We start from the raw sequence: 17,875 nt of genomic DNA, 5'->3' as shown, positions 1-17,875 counted from the left end.
ATCTGCAGGGTGGATGTGCACCCCAGAGAGCCGGCAGCAGCTGGAACCAGTGTCCACAGGGTGCACCCATCTTCTCCCCAGCGGGCCCCCAGTCTGAGGTCTGTCTCCTCCCCAGTCAGCTCCCCTCTCTGAATTCTCCTGGTGATCTAAAGCCCAACCCTTCACCCTCTGCACCCCTCACCTTCCTCCCACTCCCACTGACCTCTGGTGGGAGAGGTGGCTCTTGGGTGCACAGGCCAGAAAGGCCACCACCCCTGGAGCCAGGTCTAGCTCTCCAGGCCCTGGGTCCAGCTGCCAGCCCAGTCAAGCAGCCCTGGGAGGACTTTCTGTCCACCACTCATTGTTCTGCTGGCTGGGGTCTCCAAGAGCTGGTCCACTAGTTATGTAGGCTTTGGGTAGCCAAGGCGGGTACTCCAGCCTCCTCAAAGCTGCCGAGGACATTCCCAAGCTCTGACCTCATACCCACTTCATGGTCAGTTGTCCTGAGGTGCTAGACCCACGTGGCAGCCTGGTACCTGCGACCAGGCTTCTAAAAAGCCCATTCTGCATGCTTCATGCCCAGGATCACCAGCACTGAGTGGGTTCAAGCATGTAAACGTGCTCACACGTGCCCCACAGATGTCCTGTGATCACAAACACACTCACTCCCCACTCACACTGCATGCGGCGGTCCTCAGAGGGACCAGGGTGTATGTGTAGTCTGCCATAAAGACACAGAGGTTCACATCTTCTCTGCAGTCTTCTCTCTCTCTTTTTTAAATATGTTTTTAGATGTATGGACCTTTATTTTATTCGTTTATTTATATGTGGTGCTGAGAATCGAACCCATGCCTCACACATGCTAGGCAAGCGCTCTACCACTGAGCCACCGCCTCAGCCCCAGTCTTCTCTTTATTTGCTCCAGGGTAGTGGGTGCTCTGGGGGGCTGATGTTGGCTCCTGGGGCTCTCCTGCCCCCGGGGGAGGCAGGCTCAGAGCACAGTCTCCATCACTAGGGTGTCCCTCCAGGCCTGGCCCAGGCCTTTGGGATGCTCAGAGCCTGCTGCAGGCTCCACCTCCACTCCTTCCTGGTCTTCCTCCTCCTTCCCTTGGTCCTCGGAGAAGTGCAGGAAGACCTGGCAGGTGAGTGGTCCAGACAGGACGGACAGGAGGGGCTGTCAGCCCAGGACCCTGGCCCCAGCCCCTCCCCAGTCCCAGCCCGACACTGTGGTCACCTCCTCCAGTGTGGTCTGGCTCACAGAGAAGTCCTCCATGCCCTGGTCTGAACCATGGGCTGCCAGCTCTCCAAAAATGTGTGCCAGGGCGCCGCGCTCTCCCGGTGGCAGCTGGAAGCGTAGGCGACCCCCATGCGCTTCTCGCAGCTCGGCCCCCGGGAATGCCGCCACCACAAAGGCCGTCGCTCCCTCGTGCCGGTCCACGGGCACCCTCAGGGTCAGTGTGTGGCCAGCACCGAATCTGGAGTGGGTGGGGACAAGGCTACCAGACAGGCCCCTGCCCTGCCCAGCCCAGGGCACGACCCCGCCCACACCGGCTAGCCTCCCGCCTGGCCTCTTCTGCCTGGCCGCACCTGACACACATCCGCTCCCTGCGCGGCGCCCCGCCCGCACTCGTGCTCCTAGCCCCGCCCCTGCAGCCCCCCCTACCCTCCAGACCTGCTTCCGGGCACCCGCAGCGCCCCCACGCGCCACGGCCACGCCCACCCGCCGCCAGCGGCCCACCACCCGCCCCGCCCCGCTCTAACGTGCCTCTGCTGGCTCCTTAGTCCTTCTAAACCCACGGCAACCTCGCGCTCATCCATCGGATCAAGTGTCCCCAGTACTGCGGCCCTCAGCAACCCCGCCTGGCCCCCTTCCTCGTCCCTCCTGCTGTCTACAATCCTGGCCACTCGGCGGCTTTAGCCGCTGGGCTCCAGGTCTGAACCCTCATCCCACCTTCCTGTCCGCACACCTGCCCAGAGGCCTCTCGCTCACCTGCGCTTGAGGTGCTGCGTGCTGCCCAGGCAGCGGAACCGCCCGTTCACCATGATGGCCAGGCGCGTGCAGAGCGCCTCGCACTCCTCCATGCTGTGGGCGGCCGGTTCGTGAGCTCCGACCCGCGCTGCGCGATACTGGCCAGGGCCCTCCCCACCACCCTTTTCTGGACATTTTCGCTGGGCCCAAACTGCCTTGTTCCTGGGGCTGGGTACCACCACAGTGTGTCCTGACGCCTGGGCCCGCCAGCTTCCTGCCCTCCCCCTGTCCCTCGGCCAGGGTCAGGACCTTCCCATCCGCTATGACCCTGTGCTCTGGACCGCCTTCTGAGGCACCTCCTCCACCTGGAGCCTGGGCCAGTCACCTGTGCGAGGTGAGCACCACGGAGCGGCCCTGGCGCACCACGGCCAGAAGGCTGTTCCAGAGGAAGCGCCGCGCACGGGGGTCCATGCCCGTGGTGGGCTCATCCTGGGACGGAGGAAAGGCCCTCAGCCTGGTCCTGCCTGGGTTCCAGCCCTGCCCCACGCCAGATCCCGCCCCACGTACCAGGAAGACCACAGCGGGATCCCCAACGAGCGCCACGGCTGTGGCCAGCTTGCGTTTGTTGCCCCCACTGTAGGTGCCCGCGAGTCTGTCGGCGTATGGCCGGAGCCCCAGGCGCGCCAGGCCCCAGCTGGCAGTCTGCGGAGGGGGACACGTTGGGGGACCAGGCGAGCTGGGTGGTACCAGTGGTGGTGGGGTGGGGCCACAGTGGGTGAGCATGGGGCAGGGTCAGAGGGAGGCTGGGATGGGGGACCAAGTGGACAGAGAGCAGGGCAGAGTGATGGTGGAGCAGGGCCAGCGGACGTGGGATGGGGCCACAGTGGACAGGAGTCAGGCCCAGGAGGAAAGAGCAGGGATGGGTGAAACCTGGGAGTGGACCCAGACACAAGAAGGGGACCTTAGGCGAAAGGCGGGAAGACCTAGGCCAGGGTCCCAGCCCAGGCGTCAAGGAGGGAGAGCACCAGGCCAAGGCAGGAAGGGGCCTGGGCCAGGTGAGCACAGCAGACCGATGCTGAAGGACCCAGCCTGAGCACCTGAGGGCGGGGAGCAGGGTGGGGCGCAGTGAAGAGCAAGAGAGCCAGGGGTGGGGTGGGGGGGACCCAGAGGGAGGCGGAGCTCACCCCTGCCACCAGGGCCTCAGGGACGCCTCGCAGGCGTGCAAACAGCTCTAGGTGTTCGCGGCCAGTCAGCAGCTCGAAGATGGCGTCTGACTGCGGGCAGTAGCCCATGTGGCAGTGCGCGGCAGCTGGTTCCTGGGCCACGCTGCAGGTGGGAGTAGAGGGCGCAGAAGTGGCTAGTTACTGGTCACACTGGAGGCACACACAGGGGTCTCAGGGCCACCTCCCAGGACCACTCTGGTAAGGGACAGGAGGGTCTCAGGGCTCCTCCATGAGCATGGTGTGGGAGGACCAGGAGCATAGCTGGTCGTGGGGGAGGTCCACACTGCCCCCACCCGGAGCCCCCCACCTGGAACCCCCTACCTGTGACCTGCCAGCACAGCCTCGCCCACGCTGGGCATTATGTCCCCAGTCAGCATGCGGAACGTGGTGGTCTTCCCAGCTCCATTCACACCGAGCAGTCCGAAACACTGCGGGATGCCGGAGATGACGCTGGGGAGGCCCAGCCCTGACCCCCACCTTGGGTTCCCCTGGCAGCAGCCCTAATGGCACAGGGGGACCAGCCCTGTCCTTGTGTTTTTGGTGCCTGGTGGCAGCCTTGAGTTCCAGCCTGGGTGGCTGTGGAGCCTGGGGCAGACCCTGGGGTATTGGAGAGGCACAACTCTGTTCTTCAGAGGGGAATGTTTTTGCCTTCTGTTTACCGACTAGGGTAGGTATCCTACAAAGCCCATACACAAGTGTGGGCACAACAGACTTCCAAATGTTTGCTGGCACGGGGTGAGCACAGTGGTGCTTAATAAATGGAAGCATGCAGTAGGTGCTTAATTAATGAGGATATGTTGGCTCAAAACAGGAGTTCAAATCCTGGCACCCAGTAAGTGCTCAGTAAGTGGTGGTGGGCAGCAGGTTCCTAGAAGTGTCAGCCCTGCAGTGATGTGCAGCCTCCCACCGCCCAGCACCAGGTCCTTCATGGGGACTCACCTCACCTGGGGGGATCCCCAGGCACAGGCGGTGGACAGCTGGCATCTTCTGCCCATGGTACACCTAGGAGGAGGCAGGTCCCTGAGAAAGGGGGTGGCCAGTGGGAGCCCCCGCCCGGCTCTCTGTGGCCACACCTACCTTGGTCAGGTCCCTGAGAACCAACACGTCCCCCTTGGTGGCCCCTCTGGCCACCCGCTGCCGCTCGTGGGCCACATCCTCATCCTCCTCTCCCAGGGGCGGGAGCGTCCTCAGCTGGGGTCTGAAGACAGAGACACGCGTGGGTCCCAGGTAGGTCCCTGGCCCTGCCACCCCACCCTGCTCCCCACTGACTGTGGCAGGAGGTGGCCGAGGTGCTGCAGCAGGAGCGTGAGCAGGAGGAAGAGGGGCCCCTGCACAGACATGGCCAGCAGGTTCTTGCCCACCACCTCCCAGCGCAGGGGCGACTGGAACTGTCTGTCTCCTATGGGGACAGGAAGGAAGGACTCTGTCCCAGGGAGTTGTGTCCTCCCCATCTGGCTCACCTGGATTCTCAAGGTAAAAGTCAAAGAAGACCTGGACAGGCTACTCAGCTGGGGGTCTCATGGGCATAGAAAACAGAGGTCAGCCACCCCCCTCCCTTATTTAGATCATTAGATTTCTAGTGATGTGCCCCAAGATAAAATCAACTTTTATGACTTCTTTTCTACACCTCTGACTGGGCTCAACCTTGAGGCCACCTGGGGCTCTTGGGTCTCTCCCTGGTGGCTGTTGGTCTCCACTCTGTGTAACTGACTCTAGGATGGCACTTTTGAGGGTGCTGACCAGTCTCACAGGGCGGGAAGTTCTCACCCAGGCGCTCAAAAGCGTCAGCCATGGCCTGGTTCCGCACCATATCGATGAGCCCCCGGCCCAGGCAGAAGTGGGGGAAAACGAGGAAGATGCGTTTCAGGACGCGGCTCACCTCCTTCAGCTTCTGCTTGGGGGCAGGAAGAGGCAGCGGTCGGGAGCTGAGGCCACACTGCAGCCCAGCCCCACCCCCACCCCGCAGAGCCCAACCTGGTCCGAGAAGAGCTCCAGCACAAAGGTAGCCATGCTGCCGTTGATGCCCACAAAGAGGTTGATGCAGGTGAGCACGACGTAAGCCGTGCTGGGCACGGAGAAGAAGAAGGAGGCCGGGTACATGAGTGGCGTGATTGACCAGCTGCAGGGCGACAGGACCTCACTGGGCACCCCTGGGAGGAGCAGGCCTCCCGGCGGGCCTCTGATCATGCAGATCCGGGCGGGCTGAGCTTTTAAGGCCACGGTGGAGATGACTGGATGGAAGGCTCCCAGTTTCCCACCCAGCCCCGCCTCGGCCCTCAGGAGCTGCTGCAGGGTCCGTCTCCCTGGATGCAGGGGGGGAGGGCCTAAGAAGGAGCTGGAGGGACGGGGACCTCACCCATACAGTAGTAGCAGCAGCAGGAGGGCCGGCAGGTTGGCAGGGGCCACGTACGCCTTCTGCCGGAAGACCAGGAAGATGAGCACCACGATGCACACAGCCACCAAGTAGTTACACTGCACAGAGATGGACGCCGCCCTCCTCAGCCACCCTCAGCCCCGTGACCCCTCTGCTTCCTACTTTTTGGGCAGGAGAACGTGTTGTGTCCCACGGTCCTCAAGACCTCACCCATGCGTGACAAGTCCCAGCCCAGAAGGGCCAAAGGGCAGCTGGCCCCCCACTCCTGGGCCGCCCCCGCACCATGTCCCAGACAAAGTTGCCCAGCCAGTAGAGGGTGGGGGGCAGGCCCCCGACGAGCTGCAGGTGTTTGGCTCGCGTGACACGCTCCTCAATGAGGACCAGGGTGAAGCTGGCCGGGACGAAGGACATGGCGAAGACCACACAGATGGAGACGAGCACGTCCACGGACGAGGCCATCCTGGGGGTGAAGGCACGAGGCTGCTCAGGGCCCGGCCACGCGTGCCCCGCAGGGACGAGGCTCCTGGGCCGCCATGGGCGGCGGAGAGGGCCTGAGCCACGGGGGGGAGGGTTGGTCGAGCTGCTTGGCGGGAGACGTTGCCCGGGAGGACCACGGGCGGGACAGGGACACGTGGAGTCTGGGGGGCTGGAGGTGGCCGTTACGTGGCCTCGGGGCAGGTCGCAGCCCTGGATGACAGAGTTCAAACCTGGCCACGCAGCAGCCACGCTGCCCCACACCTCAGAGCCACGGAGGTGGGTGGGCGCGGACTCACAGGGCAGCCTCAGACAGCTGCTCCTTGGTCAGGTTCAGGGGGTGGTTGAACGTAGTGATGCTGTAGGCCTGGTGGGCGGTGCCCCGGGGCAGGTGGGCATGCAGGAGTGCATTGTTGGCTCGGTTGACAAAGGCCACCATGGAGTGCCAGCCCTTGTTGTTGAACCAGATCTGTGGAGTGGAGGCCACAGAGTCAGGGTGGCCAAGGCTGGACCCTCAGGGCCATCCAGCCGCCACCCTGGGTTCTCACCTTGAGGCTGTGGTGAGCATCCAGGCTGTGAGCCCACGCTGAGAGGTTGTGCAGGACATGGTCCAGGGCCCCACCTGGCTGGGGACTCAGCAGGGCCCTCAGCTGCTCCACAGAATGGGCCACCTCCATCCCTGAGGGCAGGTCTGGGTCTCGGCCCCCCAATGAGAAGCCCCCATACCTGGGGGGCACAGAAAGAAGAGCTGAGGGCCGGGGGGTGCGCAGTGGGGCCAGCAACCCCAGGTCCCTCCTTACCTGACCTCATCCACCCACTTCTTAGTATTGAGGCTGTGGAGGACACAGACAGGGAAGGGGGATAGAGGTGCAGGGTCAGGCTGGGCATCTGGACCTGCCCCAACGCCCCTGCCCAGGCGCACCCGGCCCGAGGCCCAGCTGCAGCAGGCTGGGTGCCATGTGGTGCTCACCCCTTGCGCACCAGGCTTGGGTAGGTCTTCACCAGGAAGTCGGACAGATTCCGGCCCGTCAAGTTTTGGACCACCTCCCCAGAGCTGGCCACTGCCTGGGGCGGTGGGAGGCCACCAGCCGCAGCTGGACAGTCGGGCAGCAGGCGGCGGGCACCAGGCTGGCTGCACTGGCAGGCTGGGGATGGAGACTCTGGGGTCCAGTTGCCACGGGCCATGACCCTGGCCACGTCAGCAGTGGCCTCAGGGACTGAGAACAGGCAGGAGAGGGCCCCTGGGCACTCGGGCAGCCTGTGGGTCAGGGTGCAGGGCTGTGGGCACCCACCGCCTGTTCTCTGGAAGCACGGTGGCTCCCAGCTCCCAAGTGCCACGGCAGGTTGGTACCCCCCACCACAGCCCTGAGGGGACCCGGGGCCAGAGGGGGTCCAGGCCGGGCCTCACCTGTTGGAGGTGTTCTGCAGGTGGGCCTCCTCCAGTCCTGCCTGCCCCAGCAGCGCCTTGAGCAGATGGCCATACCTGGGGTCCCCCTGGGTGTCCTCGCTGTGTGTGTGCAGATCAGAGCTGTGTCCCCAGGTGGCCAGCCCTCCCTCCGCCAGCCCCTCTCCTCTGCACTCACCTGAAAAAGGACACCTGGGCGCCGTACATGGCAGGACTGAGCCGCAGAGCCGGGTAGTGCCCAAAAGGAGGCACGATGAGGCTGAACAGCAGGGCCAGGCCCACAAAGAGGGCGGGCAGCACAATCTGGAGGGGCATCCCATCAGCTGCCACTTCCACGACCCTCCAGGCTTGCTCATACCCTTCCCTGCTCCCACTCTAAAACCACCCAGAGCTCCCTAGTGTCTTCAATAAATACGTACAGGATGAAGCTATTGAAGCGAGACACTGAGGGGATGGCCAGAGGAGTCACCAGGGACTCCCCAGCACCTTCCTTTGTCCCAGGGCCCCCTCACCTGTGCAAACAGGCCCCAGCGGCTACGGCAGGCAAGCAGACAGCGCTTGAGAAGTAGGGCTCGGAGCTGCTGACGGGTCAGTGCCCAGCCCTGTACTCGTCCTGCAGTGGCTGGCGCAGAGCCCTGCAAGGCCTGGGTCTCTGGGGCTGACCCAGCTGTCGGGGATGGGAAGGTCAGTGCTCTGGTGGGGGGGACCTTGGGGGATCACGGGGTGCGGGACTCACCCGGCTCCCCAGGGTCCAGGGCTGGTTCCTCCGGCATGATCGTGGCCCCCAGGGTCCCATCTGGGACAGCCAGGTGCACACAGGCCTGCTGCCCAGGGCTGCCATCTGCAGGGCCCATGGGGAACGGGTGGTGTTAGTGTGGTCTGGGGCCAGGGTCAAGGGTCATGGGTGGAAAGGTCAGGACTCAGGCTAGGCACTGGGGTCGACTCAGCCAGGCATGGGCTTGGCTTGAGACGAGAACCTGCTCTGGACCCAGGTTGGGGGTAAAGGTCACAAAGCGGCAGCCACACCTTCTGGGTTTGTGTCTGAGGCACAGTCCTCTGTCACCTTCAGGAAGATCTGGGGAGACAGCACAGGGGCTCAGGGACCTGCCACCTCAGAGGGCTTCTGAGCCTCCCCCACTCCTGGCAGGGTCTCCCCCAGGAACGCCCCCCTCGCTCCCTGCGTCCCCCGGGCTGCCCTCCTGGGCCCCGGGACCCCCACTGGCCCGCACCTCCTCGAGGCTGGTGTCTGAGATCCCATAACCACTGAGGCTCAGCACCCCCAGCTGCTCATCCAGCTCCCGGAAGAGCCTGGCAAAGCCGCCGTCCAGCGCACCCACGTAGGGCAAGGCCAGCACCAGCTCGTGGGGCAGCTCTTCCACCAGCCGGGCCCCAGGCACCCAGCGCCGCACCAGGGCCAGGAGCTGAGGGGCACCTGCGTGAATGAGGTGCATCTAGGTCCTGAGGCCCGGGAGCCCCTCTCCCACCCGTCTCCTTGGGGAGGGGCCGACCCTAGGGGCGGAGGTCAGGGGCAAGAACTCGAGGGCAGGACTGGCTCAGGGTCCTTGGTCCGGTGGGCCTGTGTCTGGTTCAGCCCAGGACAGGTCAAAGGTAAGGGCCAGAGTGTGGGCTCAGCCAAGTTCAGGCACCTTCTGACACAGCCCAGGTGGGGGCATTGGAGTCCTGTTGCCCTGAACAGGACTCTGCTGCCCCCTCCCTGCCTGGGGGCTCACCCGCAGTGCTGCCCTGGCCAGAGCCCCTGCCGTCCTTCAAGTGGGGGTCCTCCTCATCCTGCAGACAAAGGGGCAGCCACAGATGTGGCCATCAGGCTGGACAGATCCCATGGGGGTCAGGGCAGGGCCTAGCTCTGGTCCTCACCTTCACAGCACTGGCCAGGGGCTGGGGACTCTTCACCAGTGTCAAGTAGTAGCCAGAGCCCAAGTGACGGCGCAGGAAGAGTGGGGACCCACAGCAGCACAGGCGGCCACCTGCCACCATGGCCACCCGGTCTCCCAGGAGCTCGGCCTCATCCAGGTGGTGGGTAGAGAGGATCAGCGTGCGACCTGCACACAGGGCCCAGCCCCAGGTGTTGCTCCAGCTGTGGTCTTGCTGGCGACCTCCTGCCCACGGCTCCAAGCTCCTACTCATCTCTCAAAACCCGGCCCGGCACTCCCACGTCAGACGTTTGGGCCCTGAAGCACAGTCCAGGGGAACCTCAAGCCACCCCCCACTCTCACCTTCCCGGTACTTGAGCAGCAGCTCCCAGATGCCTCGGCGGGATGTGGGATCAACACCAGCTGTGGGCTCATCCAGGATGACCACCCGAGTGTGACCCACAAAGGCCATGGCCACGGACAGCTTCCGCTGCATCCCACCTGGTGGGTTGGAGGATCCTGGCGTGACCCTCCCTGCGGTGGGTATGGCTGCCTGTCCTCTCCACCCACGGAGACCTCAAGGCCTGGCTCCTCCTGGTCCCCAGATCCGTCCCTTGGCTTCTCAAGACCCTAACCCTGTGGGCTCACCAGAGAGGTGGCGTGTCTGAGTCCACCGCTTGGGCACGAGTCCCACGTCCTGTAGCAGACGCTCCTGCTCAGCGCCCACCACCGTGGCACGCGAGCCCTTGAGCTGCCCGTAGAACCACAGATGCTCCTCCACGGTCAGCCTGCGGCGAGGGGGGCGATGGCCACCATGGAGTCCTGAAGCCGGCCCAGCCCACCCACAGGCACTCCAGGACATACATGTCAAACAGCACGTTGTACTGCGGGCAGACCCCCAGGTGGGGCCGGATGGCCTCCATGCTGGACTGGACGTCATGGCCCAGGACAAAAGCTGAGCCACCACTGGGCGGGAAGAGGCCGCTCAGGATAGACCTGGGGGGATGCGGGAATCTGCCTGTCACCAGGAGAGGGGCTGCAAGCACTTACAGAGCACCTACTTATGCTTACCCCAGGGGCACAAGGTCTGCACTTTACAGAGCAGGGGAACTGTGCTGAGAAGATGCCAGTCCCAGGGGTCGCGTGCACCGCCCCCTCCCCATGCAGGCAGAAAACTCTGGCCCCAGACACCTTCCCTACTGACAGACAGGGAAGTTGAGACAGGGGAGGAGGAGGGAGACCAGCTGCTCACAGCGTGGTGGTCTTGCCCGCCCCGTTGTGGCCCAGGAATGCAGTGATCTGGTCCTGGTAGAAGTCCAAGTTGAGCCCACGCAGGGCTGGCTGTGGGCAGCCGGGAAAGTGCTTCTCCAGCCCTCGAACAGAGACTCCAGGGCTCAGGCCCGGGGGCGCCTCCTCCACCAGCACTGAGGAGGGAGGCAGTCAGCTGTGGGGCCCTGGGGGCCCCAGCAGCAGGGTGAGGAATCGGGGAACTGTGAGGCTAGGGATGGTAGGAGGGGCCTGTGTGGCGTGCAGGGGCTGGGGAGGATCTGATCTGGGGGAACCTGGCTTTTCATGGGGAGGAGTGGGGAGTCCAAACTGGGAAGCGGCTGTTCAGGCTTGTAGGGCCTCACCCTTTGGGTCCTGTGGGGCAGGGATGGGGTCGGGACCCTTGGGGGGTCCAGGCCCACACCAGTAGCTCCTCCGAAAGGGAAAATTCCATGGTTCGGGGATCCCGTACTGGCCTGGGGGAGAGAGGCTGAGTCGTGCTAACGACCTGTGGAGTGTGCCAACTTCCAGCCACACACCTGGAGTCCAGACATCCAGGTAGGTGGTGGCTCTGCCTTTACAGGCAGCTACCTGTGCAAAAGTGCCAGGAAACACCACTGCTCACCACCCTCACCACCGGAGGCACGCCTCCAGGTACTTCATGGCAGGGAGGCACCACCCGAAGGGACAGAATTTTGTGCTCAGGCTGCAGCCGGAGATAGGGCCCCACTCGGGACCTAACTAGGTGTCTCCAGGTAGATGACCCAGCCCTCCCGTGGGCACTAGGGCCCGTCTGAAGCCCCACCCACTATGGCCCACCTGGGCACACAGCCTCCAGGTACCAGACGATGACGCCGTAGAGGGTGGCGTCCAGCAGCAGGAGGCCTGAGACCTGCGCCAGGCTGAAGACATCTGCCGCCGGTCCCCGGCCCAAGTTGTGCCACTGTGCGCCCTCACCCTGCTCCTCCAGCAGGGCCAGGCTCTCGCACCCGAAGCCGAAGGCCACTGGTGACAGCAGGCTCTGTAGGGGAGTGGGTGGGTCAGAGGGTGGCCTGGTCCTTGGGTGTGCCCGCCAGGCCCCACCGGCCCTCACCACGGCCACGCGGCCACCCGTGGGCAGCCTGTCCCTCCAGGCAACACAGAGCACGTAGGGCAGGTACAGTGAGAAGTAGGCGAGGCCTCCACAGGCGGCCGCCAGGTTGGCACGCGAGAAGAAGATGCTCAGCAGAAAACTCTGGACCACGGTGGCTACCGCAAAGGCTGCCAAGAACAGGAAGACCACGGCCGGGTGGCTGTAGGGAAGGATGTCCCCCACCTGTGGAAAGCAAAGGAGTCCAGGATTTGGCCCTGCCTCCTGCTTATAACCCTTGCACGCGCCCGTCAGGGGCCCAGAAGGCGGGGGGCGCGCCCACCTTAAGCACCAGAACGAGCAGCGCAGCGCTGAACAGGAAGGGCCCGAGGCAGCTGAGAAACCAGCCGAGCCAGAGCACCGCGCGGCTGAGTCCCATGGCGCGCATGGTGTCGCGCAGCCGCGTCTCCTTCTCCCGCACCACGGCCTTGACGGTCAGCGCCACTGAGTAGATCCAAGCCAGCGTCAGGAACAGGGGCAGCGACCGGCTCAGCACACGCAGGAACCTGAGGAACGCGACATTGCGGTGGATCTGAACACCGTGCGGAGCTCCCTCGTCCACCTGGCAGGACCGTTCGCCTGGGAACCCAAGGCTCAGCCGTGGCGAAGGTTCCTCGCCCCCGGGACTGGCGCCTAGGAATTAAGTGCGGAGGGGCGCGGCGCTCACACGTCGTCCACGTAGCACGGGTAGGGCATCTGCTGCAGGTAGAGGCCAGCGCGGGGGTCCGTGCCGCTGAGCACGCGGACAGCAGCGCGCTCCAGCAGGTCCTGCAGATACACGAAGCCGCCCCACACATAGCGCAGGTCAGTCAGGGGGTCCGCGGCCGGGCCAGGGTCCCAAAACCTGCGAGAGGGGAGTGGCGGGCAGCTGTAGGGAAGTGCTGGAAACTCTAAGGACCCGCCTTTCACAGCTTGATCCGCACCTTGCGGTTCAGTTACGCACCAGCCACGCCCACCACTGCCCTCAGCCCGGACCTACTTTGGTCTCATCCCAGCCTGGGCCACGCCCACAGCGCCTAGGCGCCCAGGTCCTGTCTAGGCTGAAGGTCCAGGGTTGGCCCCGTCCACCAAACTCTTGCTCCCTCCCACCTGTCCCTGATCTTATTGGTCCTGGTGACATCGTCGATGTCCATGCGGATCTTGATTTGCACGTGGCCGTGGCCAGGGCCCAGGTCTGGGGCTGGCTTCTTTGAGGAGTCTGCCGGGTCCTCAGGCTCCAGGAAGACGATGCCGGCCCAGAAGCGGTGCTCGGCCAGCAGCTGCAGGGCCCGCGACACCAGGGCTTCCTCCGAAGGCCAGGCCTCCAGCTTGTCCAGGGACACACACTAGGGGTATGAATCCCAGGAGCTGGGGTCTGCCCAGCATGGTATGGAGGACCCCATCTGGGTCAAGGCAGACTCCTCCCCAGGACCTCCAACTACGTTCCCCCTCAGACCTCTGTGAAGCCCAGGGTATCTGTGACCAGGCCCTCTGCCGGACAGAGCCCACCTCCCCCAAGGCAAGATTTGCCTCCACCTTCGGATCCCCAGGTTGGCCTTGCCTCCTCTCAATGACTCAGACCCCAGGCAGATGGCTCACTTCCATGACTTGGCCTAGTGTGCCCATCAGATGTCCCACATCAGTGTGGGCATCGCGCCAGCTGTAGCCACCCATGCTGGGGTCCAGAAAGGACTGCAGGGCCTCCGTCGGGTCTGGGCCTCCTGGTCCTGGCTGCCACCCCGATTTGTCCTGCCTTTGAAGGAGCCTCTGGGGGGTGTCAGGTGAGGAAAGGTCTGTATCAGGTACCCCTTCCTGTCTGTGGGGGCCCATCTGCCCTCCCACCACAACTTTCAACTTCCACCTCCATGCCCTGACCCAGCATGGCACCCCCACACCATGGACCCTCACCCTAGCCCACCTGCAGAATAGCCACATTGGCACTGTTGTTCATGAAGTCAAAGAGTTGGGGTCCCAGCACCCCCCAGACCTCCTGGATATCCTTCAGCAGAGCCAGCTCCTCGAAGGTCCGGTTGACCTGCAGGGAGGCGGCACAAGACCCGTCCTGGCCCTTCCCACTCACCACTTCCCACCTTCCGGGGACCCCTGCTGAATCCTGGCCTGGGGGCCCTGCTTCCATCTGTGCCTCGGAGCCTGTACCTGCTGGTCTCTGACAGCTAACAAACTCATACGTCTTCAGAATGCAGCTTCCGAGACCTTCTGGCCTGGCTGTGACACACCTGGCCAGATACTGGGTGGTGTCTGGCCACTTCCCTCCCGCCTGGCACCCAGTGCCTCACCTGGACCATGAGCTGCCGCGTGAAATTCGTGTCAGGTGCAAATAGCAGTTTCCCCAGGATCAGCGGTTTCAGGCGCCTCCAGAGCAGGCGGGACAGTGGGTGGTCTCCCAGAGCCCCCATCAGCTCAGAGCAGGCAGGGCCTGAGGTGGGGGTGCTGTGAGGCCTTGCCCTCTACCCTCCGCCCCACTTCCCAGGTGGGGAAACAGGCCATTCACTCACTCAGGCCTTTGTCTGGCAGGTTTGGTGCTGGGTCCTGCCCCACCAGCTCCCTTAGGTCGCCAGCCTCGTACCAGTTGAGGGAGAGGCCCCCTGGGCTGCTAGGCCCCTTAGCACTGCAGAGGGCTTCTGACACCAGCTCCAGGGGGCCACCTGTGCCCCGGGGTCTCTGCAGCAGACTCCGAAGCTCCACCAGGCTGGGCAGCACCAGAAGCTAAGGCGAGGTCAACAGAGAGCACTGGCCAGGTAGGATGTGCCTCCCACGGCACCATCCATCTCCAAGCCTCACCCAGAGCAGGGACTCTGCCAGGAGCACCCGAACCCTCAAGAAATGTGCCCAGGCCATCCATCACCACCCCAACCTGGCCAGGGTCAAGGCTGGGTGGAGCCTCACCTCCTGGGCCAGGTCTTTGACTGCTTCCACAAAGCTGTCCATGGACTCCTGGGCATGACCCAGGGCGCCCCCCAGGGATTCCTGTGGAGGAGATGGCAAGAACACCCATGGCCTCCTCTCTTCGTCCACCAGGTCTGTAGGGGCCCAGACCAGCACTTTACCCACAGGGAACTGAGGCTCTGAGAGGTACAGAGCCCGAGCTTCAGAAGGGCTCCCCCCAGCTCCCCGCCTCAAGCCTCCCAAAAGAGGGGGCCAGACAAAGTCAGGAGAGGCTGAGGGGGGGGGGCACATTCAGGAGTGGACTTTTACTTGGGAAGATGCTGTGTCCAGAAAAGGCAGATGGGGTAGGATTACAAGGGAGAACCCCAGTGGGTAGACCCCCACCTGAAGCCACGCCTCGCTGTCCCCCCCCCCAGCTGGGACCACGCCCAAGTCACTAGACATGCAGTGATGGGTCCCAGCCCTGTGCTTCAGGACTGGAAGGCCTGGTCATTCAGAACGGCTTCCCACAGTACAGGACTTGTTCAGGGGCACCCTGGAGTCTCCACCACCATGCTAGACAGGACAGGGGACGCTGACTGCTCCAGGGAATCAGGCCCCTGCAGGGTGAGCACCCAGGCTCCCTGAAACAATGCCCCAGTGGCCGCTGCTCCCACCCAGCCCTGCCTCACCCCTGGCAGCAGCATCCCCAGAAGCTCAGCGGCCAGTGAAGGACGCTCCTGCTGCCAGTCAGTCTGTGGAGGCCAGGCTGGAGGAAGGACACACAGAAGCACAGGGTTGGCAAGCCTCTCCTGAAACACCCCACTCCACCAGTGCCCGGCAAGCAGGCTGGGGCTCAGCGCTCAGCCCTCTAGGGCCCTCCCTACCTTTGCTGCTCATGGCCCTCAGCAGGGGCATCAGCTCTCCCAGGCCAGTCAGTGTCCTCTGGGCACTGGGACCCCCCAGTACAGTGCGGGCATCGGCCAGGAGCCGAGAGACCCTGGGGACAGCGTAGGGGAAGGAGGTGGGGTTTCGCGGGCACTCCTGGAGCACTGAGCCCACGGGGCCCCAACCAATGCCTCTTGCTCACAGGGAGTCATTGAAGTTGCTCAGGAGCCTGGGATTTTCACCAGGCGTTGGCTGCGGGAAGCAGGAGTTGTTCACATTGCAGATGAGGCCCTGGAGCCAGGGCACAGTGCCCGCGGACGGCAGTGGCTTGTTGGGGAAGTGGCCTGTGGGGAGATGCCAGCTCTGCCCACCTCTGCACCACCCCACGACTGCACACCTCTGGCAACACCCTGGGCGGATGGGGTGGCCCACCGCTCCTCCCCAGACAGTGTCTGGCCACGGGGACTCACATTCGTGGTGCTCCAGTGGGGGGTGGGAGTGGCGGACAGCCACCAGGATGAAGAAGAGGAAGAGGGGCCACAGCAACTCGACCAGGAGCTGTATCTGAGCAAAGAATGGGTGGGAGATCGTGGGCCCACGGGGGGACACCTGCCCACCCCGCCCTGTTCCGCAGCTCGGGGCAGTTGCGTACCGGCTGTCTCTTGCGATACATGAAATTCTTCCAAAGCAGCAACATCAGCTGTGTCCGGAAAGCCATGGTGAGACTGAACAGGGACGGAGGGGTCGGGACAAAGGTCAGAAGGGTCAGTCTGAGGACGTGCTGGGTGGCTGCCGACAACTGCCTGCTCCTCTCTGTACCCGTCTCCCATTCGACCCTGCAGGGCTCCCAGAAGTTCGGACCGAGCCAGGTGAATAGCAGGTACTAGATCTAGGGACGCTCCTCGACCCAGAAGGAGTAAGCCAATGGGAACCCTGCCCGAAGCCGTCTTCGCAGCCCATTGGTTGCCAGGGCTGTCGCTCTTAGCGGGCTACCGGCTGGGGTCTGAGAAGACCCTCCTGAATTCTTAAGGGGCGGAGCCTCGGCTTAACGCTTTCACTCCCAGGCCCCACCCCCAGGCTTTTTGCAGGTCCCATCTCCGCCCCATCCCCCAGACCTTGGCCAGGGTTCCCTTTGGCCCTGTCGCCCAGTGATAACAGCAACGAATACTCACTGTGTTGGGCATGTCACACGCCCGGCTGGCAGTACTAGATTCTACTTCATCTTACAGAAGTGGAAACTGAGCTCAAGAAGGGGCACGTAAGCGGGAGACCGAGCCCAGCTCTCCACCGCATCAGGTATCATCTCTCAGAGGGGGAGAGGCCCCAGCAACACCCGACCATGTCTTTCTCTAGGGACTGTTCATCTCTGGGCTACTTTCTTGCACAAATGGGGAAACTAAGGCTCCCAGAAAGGCGGGAAGTTGCCAAAGGCCAACATCCATCTGGGGACTAGGACCTCGGACCGCGACCTCCACCTCCTGGCCAGGATTCTTTCTTACGCAAGTGGCTTTTGGGATCTCTGGGGACCAACTCACTTACAAAGGGGAGGGGCTGGGGATCTCTAAGTGGGAAAGGCACTGCAGGTGTATGTTGGCAAAGGTCCCCTCAAGTGACCCCCATGCCCACTTCTTCCTACTGAGCTTTAGTGGTCAATTCAGCGCCCCCAACACTCACAGGAAGGAAAGGAAGGGTGAGTGGGATCGGAGCTCAGCCAGTACCTCTAATTCCCAGGGAAATTCGCCTTCCTCCCACCCCACCCCCACCCCCGCATTCTCGACTGTCGCGAGACAGTCCTCCTCTCCGGGTCCCCCTCACCGTTTCGGCCTCCAGCTCTGGCCCGCCTTCCCCCCGCGGCCAGGGGGCGTGGCCCCTTTAAGAGAAGTCCCCGACAGGCTCAGCCCGGGCAGGCTCAGCGCCCCCCCCCCCCCCACGGTTTACCGCCTTTTGCATCCCGGTGCTCACGGCCGCGCCCTACACGCCCCCGCCCCGGTCGCTGCCATTGGCCGCTGTGCCCGCCAGTCACTGGCCGGCCCCACCGGAGCCCCGCGCGCGGAGGGTGAGGGCGGGATCACAGCGGGGCTCCCCGAGCCGGCTTTCTTAAAGGGGCCGCGCGCCTCTTGCTGCATCACTTGCGGGTGGCAACGCCACTAGTTCTTCCCACGGGGCCGGGTGGCGACCCGCCGGCGGGGACTGTCCCTGGGGAGCCTGGCTGTCTGTCACGTTGCCTAGTCCCCTGTAATACCAAGGCCCCCAGTGCAGGAGACCCTCTTCCCGTCTCCTGGAGTTCTGGGTTTCCAAGGTGGTGCTGGCTGGCTGGAGGGTGCGGATCCGCAGCCAGGAGGTGGCCTTGGGCCGGAGGGAGGCCGAGGTGAGGACCCATGCCGAGCAGAGAGGGCAGGGGCAGAGGCAGCAGGCCTCCACTGCCAACCCAC

At 64.0% G+C, this 17,875-nt stretch overlaps 1 protein-coding gene across 1 annotated transcript; it reads right to left on the bottom strand.

The window, feature by feature from the left end:
• Nucleotides 1-768: 768 nt before the first annotated feature.
• Nucleotides 769-17,242, bottom strand: ABCA7 (ATP binding cassette subfamily A member 7). The gene is given in 47 exon segments (XM_081285286.1): nucleotides 769-1,114; nucleotides 1,214-1,454; nucleotides 1,970-2,062; nucleotides 2,334-2,437; nucleotides 2,516-2,650; nucleotides 3,133-3,274; nucleotides 3,493-3,599; nucleotides 4,111-4,173; nucleotides 4,249-4,369; nucleotides 4,441-4,570; nucleotides 4,939-5,062; nucleotides 5,146-5,290; nucleotides 5,528-5,643; nucleotides 5,828-6,005; nucleotides 6,319-6,488; nucleotides 6,568-6,745; nucleotides 6,820-6,852; nucleotides 6,990-7,277; nucleotides 7,428-7,526; nucleotides 7,603-7,727; nucleotides 7,937-8,091; nucleotides 8,161-8,265; nucleotides 8,451-8,499; nucleotides 8,654-8,856; nucleotides 9,155-9,212; nucleotides 9,300-9,484; nucleotides 9,659-9,796; nucleotides 9,944-10,083; nucleotides 10,160-10,291; nucleotides 10,548-10,719; nucleotides 10,927-11,037; nucleotides 11,381-11,582; nucleotides 11,655-11,876; nucleotides 11,974-12,196; nucleotides 12,358-12,534; nucleotides 12,780-13,015; nucleotides 13,269-13,436; nucleotides 13,588-13,959; nucleotides 13,961-14,106; nucleotides 14,186-14,396; nucleotides 14,577-14,657; nucleotides 15,248-15,324; nucleotides 15,443-15,555; nucleotides 15,646-15,787; nucleotides 15,914-16,007; nucleotides 16,096-16,168; nucleotides 16,616-17,242. Coding segments are annotated over 46 exon segments (6,714 nt in total). The 5' UTR covers nucleotides 16,162-16,168; nucleotides 16,616-17,242; the 3' UTR covers nucleotides 769-970.
• Nucleotides 17,243-17,875: the final 633 nt, after the last annotated feature.

Source organism: Spermophilus citellus (genome assembly GCF_964194105.1).
Source record: "Spermophilus citellus genome assembly, chromosome: 3".
In the NCBI taxonomy this organism is placed as follows: domain Eukaryota; kingdom Metazoa; phylum Chordata; class Mammalia; order Rodentia; family Sciuridae; genus Spermophilus; species Spermophilus citellus.
Note: the sequence above shows the minus strand (reverse complement) of the source record. Positions and strands in the feature narration are given on the sequence as shown.